At 45.9% G+C, this 21,676-nt stretch overlaps 2 protein-coding genes across 9 annotated transcripts in view; both read left to right on the forward strand.

The window, feature by feature from the left end:
• Window positions 1-8,453: 8,453 nt before the first annotated feature.
• Ebln1 (endogenous Bornavirus like nucleoprotein 1) lies at window positions 8,454-10,460 on the forward strand. Its single transcript, XM_039087860.1, is given in 5 exon segments — window positions 8,454-9,545; window positions 9,547-9,750; window positions 9,922-9,959; window positions 9,962-10,075; window positions 10,078-10,460. Coding segments are annotated over 5 exon segments (633 nt in total). The 5' UTR covers window positions 8,454-9,522; the 3' UTR covers window positions 10,332-10,460.
• Window positions 10,461-13,217: 2,757 nt separating this feature from the next.
• The window catches only part of Spag9 (sperm associated antigen 9), a 134,399-nt gene continuing 125,940 nt past the window's right edge, over window positions 13,218-21,676 (forward strand). For 7 of the 8 annotated variants that reach the window (XM_063269405.1, XM_063269407.1, XM_063269406.1 and 4 more), the window contains exon 1: window positions 13,218-13,740. In XM_063269405.1, the coding sequence (XP_063125475.1) occupies window positions 13,438-13,740 (303 nt within the window). In that variant the 5' untranslated portion in view covers window positions 13,218-13,437. The remainder of the gene's footprint in view (window positions 13,741-21,676) is intronic. The other variant, NM_001108290.2, reaches the window with a different exon arrangement.

Here is a 21,676-nt window from a genome sequence, read left to right on the forward strand (position 1 = left end):
GCCAGAAATCAGAAACCTTGAACCAGACCAACAACTTGGGGCAATGAATATTTTCATGTAAAGGTGTTTGGGCAAAAATATATACTATGTGACACACTACAGTTTCCAATACAATGGAGAGGTAGGGGAGATAGAGGAGTGGAACTGTGCGTGCACAGTGGAGAGAGGTGGATCTAAAGACAGGACGACAGTGACAGTCATGAGAGAAGTCTACAGTGGACAGGGGAACTTGTCATTGCCAAGTAGTGTCGGCGGGGTGGTGTGCCTGAAACTTGAGAAAACTCAGCACCTTTCCCCCAATACGCTGCCCAGTTGCGTGACTGCCCTGGCTCCAAGCAATAGCAGGATATCTAAGATGAAGAACGGTTTATTTTCTAGACTGGAACGTCTCGTAAAACCTCCATGATCCATGCTGCCCCTGGAGGCCATATTGGTATTCATGGCCCATGCTGTTGCCCTATGCCATGTTGAAGCCCAAGGTTTCCGTGGATGTCTGTGGTCTAGGCTGCTGCTGGAGGTCAATGCTGGAGTCCTGTGCTAGCGCTGAAGGCCAGGTAGATGTCCATTGCCTGAACTACAGTAGGAGGCCATGTTACTATCTGTGATTCAGCAGAGGCCGATTTGTTGATGTGCATGGGCTGGTCTGATACCTGGGGCCATATTGGGGTCTGTGGTCCTGCTGCAGCTGGGGTCTATGCTGATGTCCATTGCCTGTGTTACCACCAAAGGCCATGTGGATGTTCACATTTGTGCTGACACCTGAAACCATGTTGATGCTTGTGGCCTGTGCTGCCACTGAGGACCATGAGGGTGTCCATGGTCCATGCTGCAGCTAAAGGAGCCTATTGCTGTCCATGTCTGACCTGTAGCCTGAGGCTATGTTGAGGTCTGAGCTGCAAAGGGAGGCCATATTGACATCTGTGATCTGTGATGTTGATGTTTCTCGTCTATGTTACCACCAAGCCCAGCATGGATGTCTGTGGTCTGTGCAGACACCTGAAGCCTTGGTGTCCATGGCCCATGCTGCAGCAGAGGGCCATGTCAATGTTTATGGCCCATGTTGTTGCAAGGAACCATGTGGAAGTCCGTGATCCATGATCCTGCTGACTGTGAAGGGCAAGGGAGCTACTTCTGCAGTGGTTTGATGACTGCAGACCCACAGTTGAGAAAGAGAGTCATAGAAGGCTTCTGTGACAACCCACTACCCACACTCCAAAAGAGTAACAGCCAAAAAAAAAAAAAAGAGTAACAGCCTAGACAGAAAGCCATGGAAGAGAAATCTTAAAAACGTCGGTAAGAGATGCTAAAGTTTAGCTCTCTACAGTTGATGGCCTCTGCTGTGTGTGCTGGCAGGAAAGGACTCAGTTTTCTTTAAGGGCTAGCCACTGGGAGCTTGATTATACTCTGGTCAGTAGATGGGCAACACAAATACAAACTGGAGGGGAGCTTTTGGTTTTGTTTTTTCTTTCTTCCCTTTTTGGGGGCTGGGGGTGGGGGAGAATATCACGAAGGTGATAGATGGGCCTGGGAGGACTGGGAAGTGAATGTGATCAGGGTCCATTATGTGAAATTACCAAATAATCCATAAAAATAGTATGCTGGGAAAAAAGCAAACAAAGCCCCAAAGGCCTCTGGGAAACTGACGTCATGATCTCTGATAGGAATGGCTATGGCTCACCCACAGTACTATACATTCTGATCTGACAAGCAGTAATATGCCTTTTATTATTTTGCATTCCTGGGAAACCTAGGGCTGATCGATGCTAGGCGAACACTCCACCAATAGGTACATCCTTAGCTCCCAGGGTTTTGGTTTGCTTTTGTTTTTGTTTTGCTTTGTGGATATAGTATCTTTGTAACCCAGGTTGTCCTCGGATTCAATGTGTATCTGAGTCTGGTCTCCTGATCCTTCTGCCTCCGTTTCCTAACTTGTAGGGTTACAGACGTCATGCCAGAGCTGGCCTTTGCTATTTTTGTTTGCTTGCTTTTGTGTTTGTTGGTTTGTTTGTTTGTTTGTTTGTGGTTTGGGTTATTGTGATAAAACCTCTCTATCCAGCCTTGGATGGGTGGGTACTTGAACTGTGGCCTAGGTGGAAGCAAATAGCACAATTGTTTTGTGTGTGTGACACATACTCACACTCATACTGACATACTCAACATCTAGTCCAGGCTAGCCCAGACCTTACTATGTAGACGAGGCTAGCCTTGAATTTATGTCAATCCTCTTGCCTCCACCTCCAAAGTGCTGAGATTATAAGCATGTGTAGCCATGGCCGTTTTCAGATTGATTATTGTAACCATTCATACAATTTACAAATCTAGAAGTTCCTTCTGAGAATGAATGTGCCTGAGAACGCATAAAAGCTGATAAGAACTAGCTTGTAGAGATTGCTGTCTTCTTTAATAATTAGTTGGGGTCAGTACAGTGAATGTTAGGTACACAAAGAGGAGAGGTAGGAGGAGCCATAGGTCATTCAGTCTTATGGAGATCCCGTAAGAGATTTGTGGTCTCTCATGGCAGGAAATAGTCATTTAGTCTTCGTGAATAAGGATCCATGGGAATAAAATGTTAAAATTAGGAAAAGTGGGCCAGGTGATGGTGGTGCATGCCTTTGATCCTAGCACTTGGGAGGCAGAGGCAGGCAGGTCTCTAAGTTCCAGACCAGACTGGTCTACGGAGTGAATTCAGGACAACCAGAGCTGTGCAGAAAAATCCTGTCTTGCTGCCCCCTCAAATAATAAAACAAAAATATATAAGTAAATAAAAACAGAAAAAGGAGCAGAAAAGGGAAGTGGTCAGCTTGAAGAACAAATTTTTGCCATCCTAAGAATTCTAAGATAATAGATTTTTGGAAATGGAATGAGACTTTTTTTTTTTTTTTGGTTTTTCAAGATTTTTAGCATAGTCAAATGAGGAAGTCCATTGCATTTCAGATTCTTCACAGCCAAACAAGGGGGAGGAGTCTGCCTAAGCATCTCTGTGTCCTTCTTGTCTGTGATGATGAGGGTAGAAAGGTGTCTGCTGCAGTGAGCTTTGGACATCACGTCATGCTCCTTTTTCTTTTCTTTTTTTTTTTTTATAATTTTTTTTTTGTGTTCCCCTCCCAACCCTCCCCCCCTTTTTCTTGATCTTGATGGACTTGCTGTCCTTTTGCTGTGAAGAGGGCTCTGCAGAGCTCTGCAGTGTGATAGCGAGCCCAAGGCTTGCGGCTGGCACCTGGTGAAAACTCCAGACTTCGTCTTTTAGACGGGATCTTATTACATAGTCTTGGCTGGTCTGCTACTCACTCTGTAGACCAGGCTGGCCTTGAGTTCATAGACATCTGCCTGCCTCTGCCTCCTGAGGGTTGGGATCAAAGGTAGATGCCACTAGGCCTGGAACCCGGGACTTTTTTTATTTTTTTAAGATTTATTTCATGTATATGAGTATACTGTCACTGTCTTCAGACACACCAGAAGAGGGCATCAGATCCCATTACAGATGGCTGTGAGCCACCATGTGGTTCCTGGGAATTGAACTCAGGACCTCTGGGAGAGCAGTCAGTGCTCTTAACCGCCGAGCCATCTCTCCAGCCTCTTTCTTTCTTTAAGATAGGATCTCGTTATATAGTTCTGGCTGTCCTGGAGCTCACTATATAGATCCAGATGCCCTTAAGCTTTGGATGATCCTCCTGCCTCTGCCTCTGCCTCTCAAATGCAGGGGTTATAGGTAGGAGCTGATGCATTTGCATTTTGGAGTAAGATCTTAAAGTTCACATAGTCCAGCTCCCATTTTATGACACTGGGCCATATCCTTAATGTGTTGTTCTTGCTACTCTTTATTATTGTTTGTATTTCCTGTGATTGGTCATTTTGCATGCATATCTGTCTGTACACCATGTGCATGCCTGGAGCTGGAAGGCAGCTGCAGATCCCCTGGAACTGGAGTTACAGTTTTGAACCTCTATCTGGACGCTGGGAACTGACCCCTATCTTCTGGAAAAGCAGCTGGTGCTCCTAACCGCTGAGCCATCTCTCTAGCCATTCGTGAACAGCTAGAAGTGTGAGACCCCAGTATACCTCGAGTTCCCATGGCTGTTTTTAAACAATTCTTTTCTTTCTCTTCTCTTTTTCTCCTCGTTGTTTTGAGACACAGTCTTCTTATATAGCTCATGCTGGCTTAGAATTCAATAATTTAGTCCTGGTTGATCTCAAAGTCATGATCCTCCTGCTTCAGTCGCCTTCATGATTAAAATTACAAGCCTGTGCCCTCCAGAGAGAACATGTTCTTTCCTTGCATATAAAATTCTTGTTTCGTTAGAAGGGATATCTGCAGGGATGAATCTTCCTTGTTCCAACCCACGGTCTCATGTTCAATGAGATATCGTTTTGGACTTAAGGACTTGAAAGTAGTACTCACTCCTAAAAGAGGAACTTGGAAGCTTAGTGTGTGGGTGTGTAGGTGTGTGTGTCTCCCTGCTGGTCTGGGACTTGGTATGTAGACCAGGCTGGCCTCAAACTCACAGAGATCCACCTGTCTCTGACTCCTGGGTGCTGGAATTAAATGCATCTGCCAAAACGCCTGCCACTGTGTCCAGCGTGTCGAGCACTTTTACCTGGGCCTTTGACTTGGGAACTTGAAGTGATAGAAGTGTGTAATGGAGCTCTGAACTGACTGTCACTAGATCAGGACACTGGTTCCAACATGACCATAAACTTCAGATGGTTCCCTCATTGTAAAATGATGGGCTTGGGTGCCACTCGGTGCTGACTGACAAACCTCAGAAGGCTGAAATCTCTCATAGAGCAAGAAGTAACTGTCCTGCAGAGAGCTGCTGGCCCTCTGGGAAAACGCCAAGGCAAAGGAAGACAGTGGAAGCTGCAGCCTCTCTGCTGTCCCTTGTTAGACTAAGCTAGGTAGTGAGTGTTTCTTCCCTGCTTCTGATGTGTGGGGCTGTGGATTGGCAAATGGAGAGGACGCTTAGGTTTTCATCTGGCTCTGTTGTCCCTGCTAAAAATAAGCCACGGGTGCCAGACAAGCTGAGTCATTTTCATACATGGCTACGTGGAGGAAAAGTGACAAAGGTCACCAAGGACTATTTCCTTTCTGACCGGACACCACCCTCGTTCCAATCAGCCCCTCTTTTTTCTGTTTTCTTTTTCTTCCAGATAAGCTGTATATCTTAAATAGAAACTGTTTCGACAGCACAGTATTGTGATTTCGTTTGCTCACATCCTGTTTCTGCTTAGGGACTGACCTCGTCTTAGATTTCATTTCTTCATTTCTTTGGTTTTTCCTTTTTTGAGGAATAGAAGTTGATTCTCACTTTTGTAACTGCCCTTTACGATGTGTAGACCGGTTTCATAAGTAGTCATCCCCCTGGTGATGTGGCAACAAGAGGACAGGTTCTAGCTAGCTGACTAGTGTTCTGTCTTCCTTCTCCCCTCCTCCAAACAGAATCTTACTCTGCAGCTCAGAGCTCAGGCTGTACTGGAACTCACTGGGTAGCCTAGGCTGGCTTCTCACTTATGCTAACTTTCTACCTCAGCCTCTGGAGTGGTGGGATTACAGGAGTGAGCAACCGTGCCTGGTAGAAGTTAACCCTTAACAAGAATGGATCTTCAAGGTCATCCCCATGAAATCTGCTTAAAGAATGTTGGGGGGGGCAGATGCAGCTCAGGGGCACTTAGTATGTCCAGGGCACTGCCAACAACAGCAACAAGCCTTTCAAAAGAAAAAGCCATGGAACACTGAAAAAATATTCTTGACACTTTTCAAGAGGCCAGCATTCCATAACCAACTGCCTCTCCAAACATGTTACGGTTCGTATGGAGTGATGAGTCACTCGGCCTTGTACACAGCTATACCAGCAGGCCTGAGCCCTGAGAGCTCTCTTTCTCTTTCAGTGACGTTCTCTCTTTTCCTAGGTGGGAAAACATGTGTGTGAAACAAGAAAAACTCAGTGTCAGACAGAAATAACTGTAGCCATGTCCTAAGTCTGGCTACACAACTGCACTGGTGATTCCAGCGTTCCCTGATTATAACCATTGTGCTTAGGAAGAAACTCCTCCCTTCCTTCCCTCACCCACCCCCATCTCCTCCTCTTGCAGTTTCCACTATTTCTGAAAGGGTAAGGAATCTCTTGGAATGGAATTTCCTTCCCCTCAGGAATCAAAAGCAAACACTCCGAAGTCCACACTGACTTGTCCCCCCACCCCCACCCCACCCCCCGACAACTCTCGGTCTTTATGATCATCTCAGTCCTTGGCGGTTAGAGGTGAGTTCTGGGAATCAGAGTCTACTCTTGCCCATAAAATTAGGAACTCACTACCCCAGGCTCCTGTTACTGCTACTAAAAACATGTCAGAATTTTACTATTAATCTGTACGAGTTTGTGTGTTGCGTATGATGTACCTTAAAGTGGACGCCAGCACGAGTGCGGCCCTGTACAAATGTGGATAGAGGTCAGAGGACAACTTTCTGAAGTCAACCGTCCACTCTGGTTTCCAGGAGTCAAACTCAGGTCGTTAGACTTGCCTGGCAGGAGCTTTATGTGCCCAGCTATCCTAACAGTCCATTTATTTTTACTTCAAGAATTTTTAACATTTTGTTTGATTTGAGACAGGGACTCTGATAGGTTTTTCTCTGCCAGTGAAATGAGCCAATTCACATCAGATTAACACACAAGCACACACGCACTTGGGTTTATTGAGAAGCTGGTCTCCTCTAGGCGAGTTCAATGGCCCCGAGGAAGGAGGCCAGGGAAGTTGCCACAGGGAAGAAAAGAGGGGAGGATAATGATAGAGAAGCAGTGGAGACACAAAGAGAGGGAGAGAAGGAGAGAGGATATAGGGAAGAGTGTCTAGGAGAAGGGCGTCTGAGCACCTGGGCTGGGAAGATCAAGGTTGAGGGTGGGGTGTGCCAGGTAAGGACTGAGGGATGCTGGGAGAACCTGGAGGCCAGGTCTGCTTTGGTATGTAAAATAAGCACATAAGCCCCCTGTCCATGGGTCTGAAACCAAATACCCCAGCCTTTTCTTGATAGTAAATAAGGGGTAAAGTAGTTGTCTGTGACTACTTCCCGCTGACAATAGGGTGTCATTACTGGGGGGTGGGGGAGCAAAAGCTGGAATGTTGGCCAAGTCCAGGAAGAGCTGGTTGTTTCACTGCTGTCCAGGCTGTGAGACTGCCTAGAGGTAGGAGTGTGTAGGCCTGGCTGAAGCAGTCTGTGAGGCTGGGCCAGAGCTCCTGTGGGTAACTGCTTTGAGCTGTCCTGAATGCAGGCTCTGAGTAAACACCTGGACTTGGCAGGATGCTGGAACAGATGTGTGTGTGTGTGTGTGTGTGTGTGTGTGTGTGTGTGTGTGTGTGTGTGTCTGTGTGTCTGTGTGTCTGTGTCTGTGTCTGTGTCTGTGTCAGGGGCAGAAGATAAAAGTTAAGGAGTTTTTGGACAAAAAATCTTTTCTTGGTTGTACATTTGAAACTTCTAGGCTTATGGTCTTGATACTTGGAGGAGGTGAAGGTGTGGGGCTGGTGGGTGTTCCAGGGAAAGGGGAATAGATCTTACTCTTAGAAATAGGCAGGTGAGGGGTTGGGGATTTAGCTCAGTGGTAGAGCGCTTGCCTAGCAAGCGCAAGGCCCTGGGTTCGGTCCCCAGCTCCGAAAAAAAGAAAAGAAAAGAAAAAAAAAAAAGAAATAGGCAGGTGAGAGGGAAACTGTTGATTGACAGTACTCGTCTGGAGTCCATTTGACCTGTGAGGGGTGGATGCAAATGGATTCCCTGAAGCTTATAAGAATCTTTTTTAAGTTTACAAAATGATAAATATTTTCAATTACTTTCCTATCACTCTCAAAGTTTTTTTCATATCCTCTAACCTTCATAACCTCCATTGACCAACCTCAAAACACCTTCCTAGACCCTTAAATACTTTCTTAGAAGTTTTCACATCCTCAGACCTTACATAAATTTTAAATCTTTTCCTATCCAAACTATGTTTCACTATGTGGTCCTGGCAGGTCTGTTAGGTCCCAAAGAAACCTGGATCGAGTCTCAGTACCTGTGGCTCCTCCTAGCACTTTTAACCCCTCCGCTCCCCTAAAGTTCTCCAACTAAAGCTCTCCATCTTCACTTTGTTTCTTTTCCTACAGTTTCTTTGATTTCCACATAACCAAGCCATTTTGATTTTGCACTTGTTTTTCTGGTCTCCTGGCTGGCTCTTGGTTCTCCTCTCTTAGTTCACTTCCCCCTTCTCTCTTGTCTTTCCCCTCTCTCTCTCTCCCTGCCTTTCCTCTCAAGGCCCTTACAGCCCAGTTCAGTCTGGATCATTCCAGATGCCTCTGGCTGTCCTCTCCCTCCTGTCCAGTGTAAAACCTTTTCCTCAACCATACCTAGGGGCGGTCATGCTCTCATTTTTTTGGGGGGGGCAACAGATCCCATTACAGATGGTTGTGAGCCACCGTGTGGGTGCTGGGAATTGAACTCAGGACCTCTGGAAGAGCAGTCGGTGCTCTTAACCACTGAGCCATCTCTCCAGTCTCCTTATTTTCGTTCATAGTCCAGTCTGGCCTTGAACTGCAGAGATCCTCCTTACTCTGCCTCACGAGCGCTGGAACAAAGGTGTATACTACAACTAGATGCTTTATTGCTTTTTAATAGAGGAAGTGAAAGGGTGACAGTCATTTGTAACTGCAGCGCCCTGTTGTAGTCCAGTAACAGCTCTGCTCAGTTGGTGATGATGCTCAGTTCACTCCCGTCTGGCAGAGATTGACAAATGGGGAATCTTTTGGTTCTGGTGTTCTATCATGGCAATGTCTGTCTCCTTGTTCAGCTTCACCAGAGACACAAATTATAGTCTGGAGTGTGTGGGTGCCCAGTACATGAGCTTGCTCATATTTGATCACGTATGGAGTAATGGAAGGGATCTCAATGCTCTCTTGACCTTCCTCCCCCGCATTTTCCAAGTCATCTAGTCTTACATCCTCCTGCACACAGTCAAAGTCACATCATCATAGGAGAGAAAGGAGAGAGTGCAGACAGACAGGGATCGTTGAACCTAAATTCTTTCTTCTTTCTTTATTGAGCACAACCACTAACAAATTGCAACCAACACTCCCTGAACGATCAACAACCACCAAACCAACCTATTGGGCCTCTAGTATTTATCTAACCTCTGAAAAAATCCTGGAATTCCAAATATCACATAACGGCAGAAACTGCTTGCAGCTGGCAAAATGGTGCCCTGATAGCGCATGAGGCAATCATAGCTTCAGCAAAGCAGTCTGAAGCAGCTCCATATCCCCACTCCTGGGGTTAAAATGAAAACATAAGAACATGCCCAAAGGTCAGAGAAAAGGAGAAAGCCAGACCCCGTTGAATTGCCTTCCTCTGGGGATGAGGTTGAACATACAGAGACTGAGCCAGTAGACATCGGATTCTCACTGGATTTCAAGTTGAGTAGTGACTGCAGAGAATATCCTGGAGATGCAACAGACCCTCACCCAGGAATCGGCAAGAGGAGGGAAACAGATATCGACACATTGTCTATGCTAAACCATGAGCACAGAGCAGTTTCATCCAGCCACTGGCAGCTTGATATTTATGTGCTACCTATTCCCAGGGATGTGGAGTCTCCTGCAGTGGCTGGAGTCTCTGAGCGATCATACCTCACAACACCAGTGCAGGATAAAGATGGCCCTTCTTATGAGACACCTGTGCCCCACCAGGAAGGTGTTAAGGAATGAGTTCTTGTATCTCTTGAAATGTCTTCCATAGTTGGTCACTTTTGTATACTTCTGATTAGACTTGTTATTGGATCATCTGGGAAGATTTGAAGTGGGTTGAAGCAAATCAAACACCAAGTTGCCGAGTTAAGACCCTCAGGTCACCTTGGGAAAACGAGGCCATGCTGAAGCTGAAACGCACCTCAACTCCTACCCGCCAAGTGCTGCCACTCATTGGCTCAACTCCCAGCCCTGGTTAGGTCCTTGCTGTTTGGATTCTTATCAATTAAATTCCGGTCCCCTTGAAAGGAGATCATGAACCAGACTTGGATGGAAGCATCATATGCCCAAATGACTACATACGTGCTGAACAAACAAATTTGGAACAGTGCATGGATGGAACAATTGCTCTATCGAAAGTTGCTTTTGAGATTCTACCTTTCCTGTCTGTGGAGAAAATTTTCAAGAAGCACCTTAGTGAATGGTTTGAATTCATAGGTGCTCTCTGGCAAAATGACTCCATCAAACTTGTTCCAGGAGCATTTCTGAACTTTTCGGCAGCAGCACTTTTTGGGAGCAAGCTCCAGAGTGCAATGATGATGGCATTCAAAGCCTTCTATCATTCAACCTAGTTCAACCTGGTTCAACCTTGATGGAGCCTTATTACATAGGGCTAGAGCCAAATCATACAATCAGGAATAGGTGGAGAAATGAGTTCTGGGATCCAGGCTGTTCTCAAGGTTATTGATATCAGAGACTTCAACATGGAAAAATGAACCGATGCTTTTATTTATTTATTTATTATTTAATTTATTTATGCATTTTTCAAGACAGTGTTTCTCTATATAACAGCTCTGGCTGATCTGGACATTGCTTTGTAGACCAGGCTCGTCTCAAACTCACAGAGATCAACTTGCCTCTACCTCACAAGTGCTGGGATTAATGGCAAGCACCACCATGCCTGGCTTCATGATTTTGCTTTATAATTACATTATAAATATTAATTTATAAATACATTTAATTTATAATCACATTATTGTAATGTATTTATTATGTATTACATTTATAAATTACATTAGTTTATAATTACACACGGAAGTGTCACAGTATGTGTGTAGAGGTCAGAAGACAACTTGTGGAGCAGCCTCACTGCTTCCGTGTGTGTACTAGGAACTGAATGGACAGCACCAAGCTTGGTAGAAATGGCTTTATTCACTGAACTGTCTTGCTGGTCCTCAGGAGCAGAATTTTAGAATGAAAGGAAAACTCTGGTCTTTCACAAATCCCAAAGTTCTATAAACAAAACTAAGGCTCACTAGTCTTTACTGTGGTGACTTGCACCCAACAAGTACTTAGTAATTGCACCCACCAGAGTTGTTTGCAATGACGGGACATATGAGACTGCAAGGTCCTCAACTTCAAAATCATTCTTTCAACTCTCTTACACCAGGGTATGTTGTTCCACGGGATCTACTTGTCCCTAACTTCATGGTACTGTTTCACTTATTTAATCTAACCTGGTGTATGCTAAGTAAGCACCAAGCTCTATCCCTGCCCATCTGCCTGTCTGTCTGTCTGTCTGTCTGTCTGTCTATCTATCTATCTATCTATCTATCTATCTATCTAAGCACCATGCTCTATCCCTGCCCATCTGCCTGTCTATCTATCTATCTATCTATCTATCTATCTATCTATCTATCTAAGCACCATGCTCTATCCCTGCCCATCTGCCTGTCATCCGTCTGTCTGTCTGTCTGTCTATCTATCTATCTATCTAAGCACCATGCTCTATCCCTGCCCATCTGCCTATCTATCTATCTATCTATCTATCTATCTATCTATCTATCTATCTATCTATCTAAGCACCATGCTCTATCCCTGCCCATCTGCCTGTCTATCTATCTATCTATCTATCTATCTATCTATCTATCTATCTATCTATCTATCTAAGCACCATGCTCTATCCCTGCCCATCTGCCTGTCATCCGTCTGTCTATCTATCTATCTATCTATCTATCTATCTATCTATCCTCTATCTCAGCTAAGAGATCTTGCAGATCAGGGTTTGATTCCCAGCACACACATAGGGGCTCACAACCAGCTAAAACTTCAGTTCTAGTTGATATGACACCCTCTGAAAACACTGCACACGACTGGTGCCCAGGCATGCACACAGGCAAAACATTAGTTCACAGAAAAATAAAATAAAGTTTAAAAAAAGTGATAGGGCATTTAGGGCTCACACTCAACTAGCTAGTCAGCATCCCTATCATCCAGACATACACATAAAGTCAGGGTGAGAAATGGAGACCGGGAGACCACAAGCTAAGGGTAGTGGCAAGGGGGTAAGGGAAATTAGCAGAACACACGCTAAGTTAGTTTTGACAGTTTTCATCTCTGTCCTTTGCACAATGCTTTTGGTGGTTTCCAGGAAGACCAAAATGTAGGAAACTTTGGGGACGATCTGAAACTTCTAAACACCAAACAGGGTATTTAGGACTCCAGGAGATAGCGGAGTTTCTCCCTAATAACTTGTCTATTTAAATCCTGTCTGTTCTTCCCTTATTTTTAGATGAGTCGGAGTCGGTGTACTTCTGAGTCACCGAAGGCAAAGAGAAGGGGCTTTTGCAAGTGTCTTCCGCCAAACTTGAGACTGGAAGATGAGAATACGCGGAAGTGATATTTGACTCAGCCTGCCCAAGGCTAGGGTGTTGTGGCATTCCTCACGAGTGACGCACTCCCAGGAGGGGTGACCTCATGTATCACGGGACTTATTCTCACCACTGACTCCACCCCATATCCTCCTCCGCTTCTTTTCTCACTTTCCAGCTCCGCCTCCCCTTCAAGATCAGAGAGGGTGGTGGTTGTGGCTGCAGCCTAGAACGGTCTTTCGTAGGCAGGGAGCAGAGACACCCAGTGTTTGGAAAAATGCAAGAAGTGGTATTCATTCTCCCTTCTCCAGAGGTTTTGCTCTTCTGGTTAAGGCTATCCTTACTCTGCCTTAACATCAAACAGTACTATCTTATTCGAGGCAACCTTATTCTTTAGATAGTCATTTCAACTACGGTTGTTTAACTCATCCTCTTTTTTTTTTTTTTTCTTTCCGTTTTTCTCTAGTCCGGAATTCTCAGTAGGAAGCAGTTCGAGTCTCGGCTCTGTCTCTTTCCTGTTCTAGCTGCATGACCTTGACTAGCCCGTAACCCTGGGCCTAGTTTCTTTGTCTGTTAAACAGGGCCAAACGTCTGGCGCACCGTGAAAGCGCTGGGTGAGCTGTAGAAAGGCGAAAAGACGCTTGCTATCTCCTCGGAAAGTTGTCATCCTCCAGAGCCCCTCCCTTTCCTCTGGGAACGCCCAGCAAACGCAGCCTCCGGCTGTCACTTCCTCCACCTCTCACCTTTCAGCCCGCGCGGCGCTGGGTGTTGGCGTCACAGCCGGCGCACGCCGCCGCAAGGCTCCGCCCCCGGCCGCGCCTGGCCTCCCGCGGGGCCCCGCCCACCGGGGCGACGCGACGCTGGCCCCGCCCACGGGTGACGCGTAGCGCGCGCGGCCGGGCTGCCCCGGCAGTTGGTGCAGCGGCGGTTGGGGTGAGTGCGCTCACCCCACCCCTCCCCTCCTCGGCCCGGGCCCCGGCCCCCACCCCGCGGGGCCCAGCCCCAGCCCCAGCCTCCGCCGGGCCCGTCCCGTGCGGGCCCGTGCCACCCCTCAGCCGGCGACGCCCGGGGCCGCCCGCCCGCGACCATGGAGCTGGAGGACGGTGTGGTATACCAGGAGGAGCCCGGAGGCTCCGGGGCCGTGATGTCAGAGCGGGTGTCCGGCCTGGCCGGCTCTATCTACCGCGAGTTCGAGCGGCTCATCGGGCGCTACGACGAGGAGGTGGTCAAGGAGCTGATGCCACTGGTGGTGGCCGTGCTGGAGAACCTGGACTCGGTGTTCGCGCAGGACCAGGAGCACCAGGTGGAGCTGGAGCTGTTGCGGGACGACAACGAGCAGCTCATCACCCAGTACGAGCGGGAGAAGGCGCTGCGCAAGCACGCCGAGGAGGTGAGGGCCGGCGGGGGCGGGGGTCGCAGTCCGGCTGGGGACGCTGGGCGCGCCAGGCGCACAACCGTGCCAGGGTGGACTCCTGAAGGGCAGGCCTGAGTCCAGGGCCCGGGACGGTGCTCCACAGCATCTCGGGATCCCGGGACACCGGCCGGTGCTGGAAGCCTAGGCAGGCCAGCGAGTGTCCAGGAGAGGGGTGAAGAGGGAGGGGAAGGCCCGGGGAGGAAGCGACACCTTGGCATGAGGGCACCTGGGACTGCCCGAGGGCGGAGACTTGAGGGTATCTGGTTGCTTCTTGTTTAGGGAAGTTTCCGACCACCGTAGGATAGTCGGGTGCGGGTTCAAACTTTTAGCATGGGGAGGGGCAGTCCTGTCCTGCCTGTGTCAGTTCCGCTGGCTTCGGTACCTTTCCAGGGGGCTGCTGCTGCTTTGGGAAGTTAGAGATCTCCCTCTTTCGGTCAGTTTCTTCTTGACATTTAAATCCTCTTGAGAAGGAAGTCTTCTACCTCATGTACCTTTTTTTCTTTTCTTTTAACACTTTGACACCCACTTAGAAGTCGAATAGCAGGGCCCAGTAAGTTCATAAAGTACATTCATTTACTTTATTAATGTTCCTCACCAAGGCATGCCTTCGTATCAGGTGGTAACCTTGGACAGTTCCCTTACAGACTCCTCTATTTATAAAGACTGGGGGGGCGGGGTTGAGTAGGTGTGGGTAAGTGTTACAACACTTTTCCTGTCTGCCTTTGGTTTGCATACTGCAGTTTACAAGTGCACTTGGCTGGCTCTTCGCTCGAACACCTGAGCAGTGACCTTTGTACTCTTCACCTGAGTGTGGGAGCCTTTTGGAATACTGGGCTGTAAATGATCCATCCTCTGGCTTTTTTGAGCAAGTTAAGGATTTTAGCCTTCAGGCTGAGTGCCTTGGCATTGTTTCTGAAGAACCTTTCTTTGGCAGTCAAAATGCTCTCCTTGTTTTTGTACCAGACGTCCAGTGTACCTAGCTAAATACTTGGAGATTGAAGGAGACTAATTATTGGGGGAACCACGTGTTGTTTTTCAAAAATCCATGACGCGGTAGAAGAATGTGACATTTGTTTGGCAGCTCATTTCCTAGCACTAAATTGGCAGCACTATTTAAAGGTTTATGTTGTTATAGGTGCCTCAGCGTTCAGGTAAATGATACTTTTTTTTTCTTTTAAATCATGATTGTAGTGGTGGTTTGTAATTGATATTTTGCAGACCACCGGCCATAAAGGAATGGCATTGAATTTGCCAAACAAAATTGGCTCTTTTTCAAGAGTCTGTGTACGAATATACATGGAGGAAAGGGTTGAAAAAAAGGTGAGACCACACTTTCTGTTAGTTTCTTGGTATTGTTTATAAAGCAGATCAGGGCCTTTAAGGTGGCTTGCCACTTGTTTGTGGTGATACAGGCTTTCGTCATGATGTGGATGCAGTTGGAAGAGAGGGGCCAAATATACACAGATTTTAGGAGCAATGTAACCCTTCACTTCTGGTAAAAAGAAATGTTTGCTCCAGCCTTAAACTACAGACAGGGTGTAATGCCAAGGCCACACATTCCAAGAAAACCATCTGGCACAGGTTGCAGAATCAGAAAATAAAAGTGCTAGGCTTTTTGGTTTTTCAAGACAGAGTGTGTGGCCTGGCTAACCTGGAGCTTGCTCTGTAGACCAGGCTGACCTGAAACTCACAGAGCTCCTCCTGCCACTGCCTACCAAGTGCTGGAATCAAAGGTGTGCACCACCATGTCTCACTTATATTTATTTCTTAAGTAAATGACTAAAAACGGGCTATTTGCTAAGTTTCTTTACGTTGATACTTTCTTAGTTACAGTGTCAGATCTCCAAAATGAACCGTTTGCATAGACTCCTGACCTGAGAATTGAGAACACTAATGAGATGCTAGCCGAACCCTTGCCCTAACCACAAACAAAACTCCTCAGCAGCAGCGCCCATGTCAGATGATGAGCTGTTTGCCTGTACCTAGAAGCTCAGTCTTCCAGGCCAGTGTACAGAGTGGGTTCTGTTTAACTCTCTCCCTGAATGCTCAGTGTCTTTAACTCGGAGATTAAGAGCATGCTCTTATAGCAGAAGTGCTCTAGGGATGGTATTTACAGCCAAAGAAATTTGAAAGCATTGTAATTGTTCATCTCCACAGCGTAAATTCTGGGAGCCTTTGTGGCATTTAGGGAGGCATGGGGATGGTGAAGATGTTAAGGAACCTATGAGGTGCTGTAATCGTGTGCTTGCAGAAATTGCCAGCAAGAAGGTGAAATGAAATTTCTATTATGATAGTTGTACCTAATTTGAATGTACTCCACTTTTTTTTTTTTTTGCTTTTATTTGAATTGTGTGTGTGTGTGTGTAGTTTGCTGTTTTAGTGACTCCTTTTAGAACTGTTTTGGGAACTGGAACCTAGCTCAGTGATAGAGTGCCTGCCTGGCATTCTATCTGGGTTCAGTCCTCAGCACTGCAAAAAGTTACCACCAGCAGCAAACAGCAGTAAATAAAATACATAGAGAAAGGCAGAGCTTTACATGGTTTTGGGCCAGTGTCAAACGGTAATAAGTCCTTCCCCTGGACACTCTCGCCTCTGGGTTTCCTGCCACACAGCTTTCCCTTAACCCCGGCCCGGCCCGGCAGATACTTTACTCATATTGCTCCCTTGCCATACAGTGTCTCTCCCCAGAGTTTAACCTGGCACGTTCCTCTCTTCCTTCTTTCCCCCTCCCTTTTTTCCCTTCCTTCCCTCCTTCCACACTCTCTTCCTTCTTTCTTTAGTCTTAGCCTGTGTTTTCTTTCTACATAAATGTGCTCTGTGCCTGCATTAGCCTTGAACTTGAAATTCTTTTACCTCAGCCTTCCAAGTGTAGAGGTTACAGGCTTGTACTGCCATTCCCAGCCAGTTCCTGTCAACTATATGCTCAGTTTAAATGACTTTGTCTATTGTGTACTGAATCCATTTATTTGATTTTTGGGGGGGGGTGTGGGGAGAGATTGAGTTACTCTCTTTTCAAGGCTGGTCTAGAGCTTAGAATTTACTGGCTGCAGGTTCCTGACAACAGTCTCAGCTTTCTTGGTGCTAGGATTATAGTTGTTTGCTACCATGCCTGGCTCATTCCTTTTTTAAAAAGTATTTGTTTATTTATTTAGCATCCTTGAGGATGAGTTTGCTATCACTCATGGGCAGAGGTGAGAGAACTCAGTGAGGTCAGTTCTTTCATTCTACCAAATTGTCCTTGGGGGTGGAGGGGTTGGGGATTTAGCTCAGTGGTAGAGCGCTTGCCTAGGAAGCGCAAGGCCCTGGGTTCGGTCCCCAGTTCCGAAAAAAAGAACCAAAAAAAAAAAATTGTCCTTGGGGATTAAACTCAGGTCATCAGGGGCTGAAGAGATGGTTCAGCAGCGGTTAAAGGGCTGGTACTGGTCTTGCAGAGGACCCAAGTTCCGTTCCCAGAACCCACGTCGAGTTTGACTGTACCTCCAGCCCCAGAGGGATCTGAGGCCTAAGGGCTCTGTGGACACCTGCCTTCAAGTGCTAATACTCACAAGCAAACACACAATAAAACAGAAATAATTCTTAGGAGCTGGAGGGATGGCTCTGTGGTCAAGAGCACTGACTGCTCTTCCAGAGAACCTGGGTTCAGGACCTAGTACCCATACAGGAAACTGACAATTGCTTCTAATTCCAGCTCTAGGATATCCATGACATCTACCTCTTTGAGTACTGCACTCATGTGTACAAACCAACATTCAGACAACACATAGACATGTAATGATTAAAACTTTAAAAAATAGGTCTGGAGAGATCGCTCAGTGGTTTAGAGTCCTGGCTGCTTTTCTAGAGAACCCCTCTTCTGATGCCAACACTCACCGGACAGCTAACAACTGTGTTCTAGACCAAGGTTATCTGACACCTTTCTCTGGACTCTATAGGCTTGTCATGTGTGTGTGTGTGTGTGTGTGTGTGTGTGTGTGTGTGTAGACAGAATACCAGTGACACAAAAACATAAAATCTCAGAAAATTTTAATTAAATAAATCTAACATACACCAAATACCCTTGGCCATCAGGCTTGGAGACAGGGGCCTTTTGCAGCTGCACTGTCTCACTAGCCCAAGTCTGGTCTTTTCATATTTGTTTGTTTATTTGCTTTGAGGAGGATTTCATGATTTCTCTGCCTCTCGAGTGCTGAGTATACAGGTCTGTCCCACCTCTGTTAATTAGTCATAAAAACAAGGTCTAAGCCAGGCGTCGTAGCTTTTAATCCCAGCACTCTGGAGGACAGCCAGACTAACACAGTAAGACCTTGTTTTAAAACAAATAAAAACTTTTAAAAATGCTTTTAATATTTTAAAATGTGGTATATGTTAATGTATATGTATGGTTTCCATGTTCATTGGGGGTATTCACATGTGTGTGGGGTTTCCATATTCATCGGGGGTATGCATAATGTGTGTGGTTTCCATATTCATCAGGGGTGTATTCACCTGTGTGTGTGGTTTCCATGTTCATCAGGGGTGTATTCACCTGTGTGTGTGGTTTCCATGTTCATCAGGGGTATATTCACCTGTGTGTGTGGTTTCCATGTTCATCAGGGGTGTATTCACCTGTGTGTGTGGTTTCCATATTCATCGGGGGTATGCATAATGTGTGTGGTTTCCATATTCATCAGGGGTGTATTCACCTGTGTGTGTGGTTTCCATGTTCATCAGGGGTGTATTCATATGTGTGTGTGGTTTCCATGTTCATGAGGGGTGTATTCACATGTGTGTGTGGTTTCCATGTTCATGAGGGATGTATTCACATGTGTGTGTGGTCAGAGTTGATGCTAGATGTCATCCTCAGCTGCTCTTACCGTTTCCGTGAACTTGACTGTTTGTTTTCTTGTTTATCAGTGTGATAACACTCTGATAAAAGCAACCTGAGGGGGTTGGAAAGATAGTTCAGCAGTTAAGAGCGTGTGCTGCTCTCACATGGGACCCAGATTTGATTCCCAGCACCCACATGATGACTCACAACTATCTAACTCCAGTTCCAGGGAATCTGATGGTTTCTTCTAACCTTCATAGATTTCAGGCATACACACACACATACATACAGACAGACATGCAGGCAAAATATTCAGACGTATAATAAAATCTTTTTTTTTTAATTAGGAAACCACTTCGTAGTCCGGGTCCTTTATTTCCCTTTTGTCCATCCGTATGAATCTGTATGGCATGCGCTACAGCAGCTCAGGCTTGTTCCCGTTAGTCCTCACAAAGTGGGTGGCGCAGGCTGGCGCTTCAGCTGAACCCAGGTGCCCTTCTCTTTGGCTTCCTTTTTCTTCTGATCGTTCTCCTTCACCCGCTTCAGGAAGCCGTCTCTGCTCTTCAGTGCTCGATGTGCTCAATCCGCACATTGATCTTCTTGGCCAGAATCTTGCCTTTAACTTGCTTGTTTACAATGATGCCCACGCATGCTGGGTGACACTGTAAACCCTTCCAGTTTTGCTGTGGTAACACTTAAGGGGTATTCTTTTTTGAACAGTGCCCATTCCCTTGATATCTACAATATCACCCTTCTTGTAGATTCCCATGTGTGTGGCCAAAGGAACAACTCGTGTTTCCTAAAAGGCCTAGAGAACATAGACCGAGTACCTCTCCTCTTTCCCTTTGTGTTCCTCATTTTGTCGAGTTACTAGAAGATGGCTGCTGCAGCTGAAAGATAAATAAATCTTTAAAAGAAAAAATAGCCCACGGAGAACAGGCTTATTTTAGCTCACAGTTCAAAGTCCAGTCTGTCATGGCAGGGAAGTCAAGGCCTCAGGAGTTTGAAGTAGCTGGTCACATTGCATTCACAGTCAGAAACAAGGATGAGGCATGCTTCTAAGTTTCAGCTTGCTCTATTCTATGTAGTCTAGGAACCTTGCCCCTAGTAAAATGGGTCTTCCAATATCAGTTAACAATGTAGTCCAAATAATCCTTCAGAGGTATGCCCAGAGGTCCATCTCTCAGGTGATTCTAAATCTCTTCAAGTTCACAGATTCCTGACACCTACGAGGCAGCTTCTAACAGCCCGCAGCTCCAGTTTTGGAGGATATGACAACCTCTTCTGACATCCTCAGACTCTTGACACACATACAAATAAAAATAAAATACATAAATTAAAAAACAAATCTTTTGGGGCTGGGGATTTAGCTCAGTGGTAGAGCACTTACCTAGGAAGCGCAAGGCCCTGGGTTCGGTCCCCAGCTCCGGAAAAAAAAAAAAAACAAAAAAACAAAAAAACAAAAAACAAATCTTTTGGCTATGAATCACTTGCTATGACACATGCGATGCTTCTTAGAGAAGCCCACTCTTGCGCTCTCAGGCGTATCTTACTTTCTCAGATCCATCTTTATCTCTTTACCTTCATACTTAAGACTGTTAAAACACCTTTACCAAACCTGAGCTTTGCTTCATATAATATAGTGCTTTGGTTTGTAGCTTCAGTGGAACAATGGCTTCTCTCTTTTCCAATAATCAACTTTGGTGCTGACCTCTTCATTAATCCTGTTAGAGAAAAGGCCAGCAGTCTGGGTGTGGCAGTGCATGACTTTTATCCCATCACTTGGGATGCACAGGCAGGTGGATCTCTGAGTTCAAGGCCAGCCTGATCTACAGAACTAGTTTCAGACAGCCAGGGCAACACAGAGAAACTTGTGGGGAAAAAAAAGAAAAAGAAAAAAAGATTAGCATTGTTCTGGAAACAGCTTTGTAGTTCAGGCTAGCCTAGGAACTCACTATGTAGTCAAGAATAACCTTGAATTACTGATCTTCCTGCCTCTACTCCCCAAGTTCTAGGATTATAGGCATATGCCACCATTTCAGACTTGGTGGATTGTTTAAAGATTGGTATATTTATTTGTGTGTGTCAGTATGCGTGAGTGCATGTGCCTGTGCATGAATGGGGAAGCTAGAAGGAGGTACTGGCTCTTCTCTGTCACTTTCCTTTTGATTTGTATTTTGTTTTTGTTTTTGAGAATGGGTTTCTCTGGCTGCTCTGTGTATCCCTGGCTGTCCTGGAGCTTACTCTGTAAACCAGGCTGGCCTCAAACTCACAGAGATCAGACTGCCTCTGCCTCCCATACATCACCACCATTTGCTAGACTGAGTTAAAAGTCAAGGTTGGTAAACGTTTTTTAAATAAAGACCGTCTTTGAAGTGTCTTTGCTCGCCTGCATTTAGTGCTTGACCCACGTAGATGCTGTATGCCTAAAGATGGCAGAAGACCCCCTGGTACTGGAGTTGTGGGTGGTAGGTTCTGGGAACCAAACCTAGGGCCTCTGGAGAGCAGCCAGGGCTCCTGTTCTACTGAGCCGTCTCTCCAGCCACTACTGCTTATGCTTTTTAAGATTTACTTTTTAAACCTTTTATCTATTTGTGTATTTATTTATTTTTTATTTATTTATTGAACTCAAGATCTCTGGAAGAGCAGTTGGTCTTAAACACTGAGCCATCTCTATAGCTCCAAGATTTAATTTTTTAATAGTTCTTTTTTTCTTTTTTCTTTTCCTTTTTTTTTTTTTTTTTTTTTCGGAGCTGGGGACGGAACCCAGGGCCTTGCGCTTGCTAGGCAAGCGCTCTACCACTGAGCTAAATCCCCATCCCCTTTTTAATAGTTTTTAAAAAAGATTTATTTATTTTATTTATATGAGTAAACTGTGGCTGTCTTCAGATACACCAGAAGAGGGCATCAGATCCCATGACAGATGGTTGTGAGCCACCATGTGGTTGCTGGGATTTGAACTCAGGACCTCTGGAAGAGCGGTCGGTGCTCTTAACCTCTGAGCCATCTCTCCAGCCCCCAAGATTTAATTTTTAATTAGTATGTGTGTGTGTCAGATGTGGGAACATGCATGGTACCCTTGGAGTCCAGAAAGGGGTGTTGGAT

The sequence above is a fragment of the Rattus norvegicus genome, chromosome 10 (genome assembly GCF_036323735.1).
Source record: "Rattus norvegicus strain BN/NHsdMcwi chromosome 10, GRCr8, whole genome shotgun sequence".
Lineage (NCBI taxonomy): Eukaryota > Metazoa > Chordata > Mammalia > Rodentia > Muridae > Rattus > Rattus norvegicus.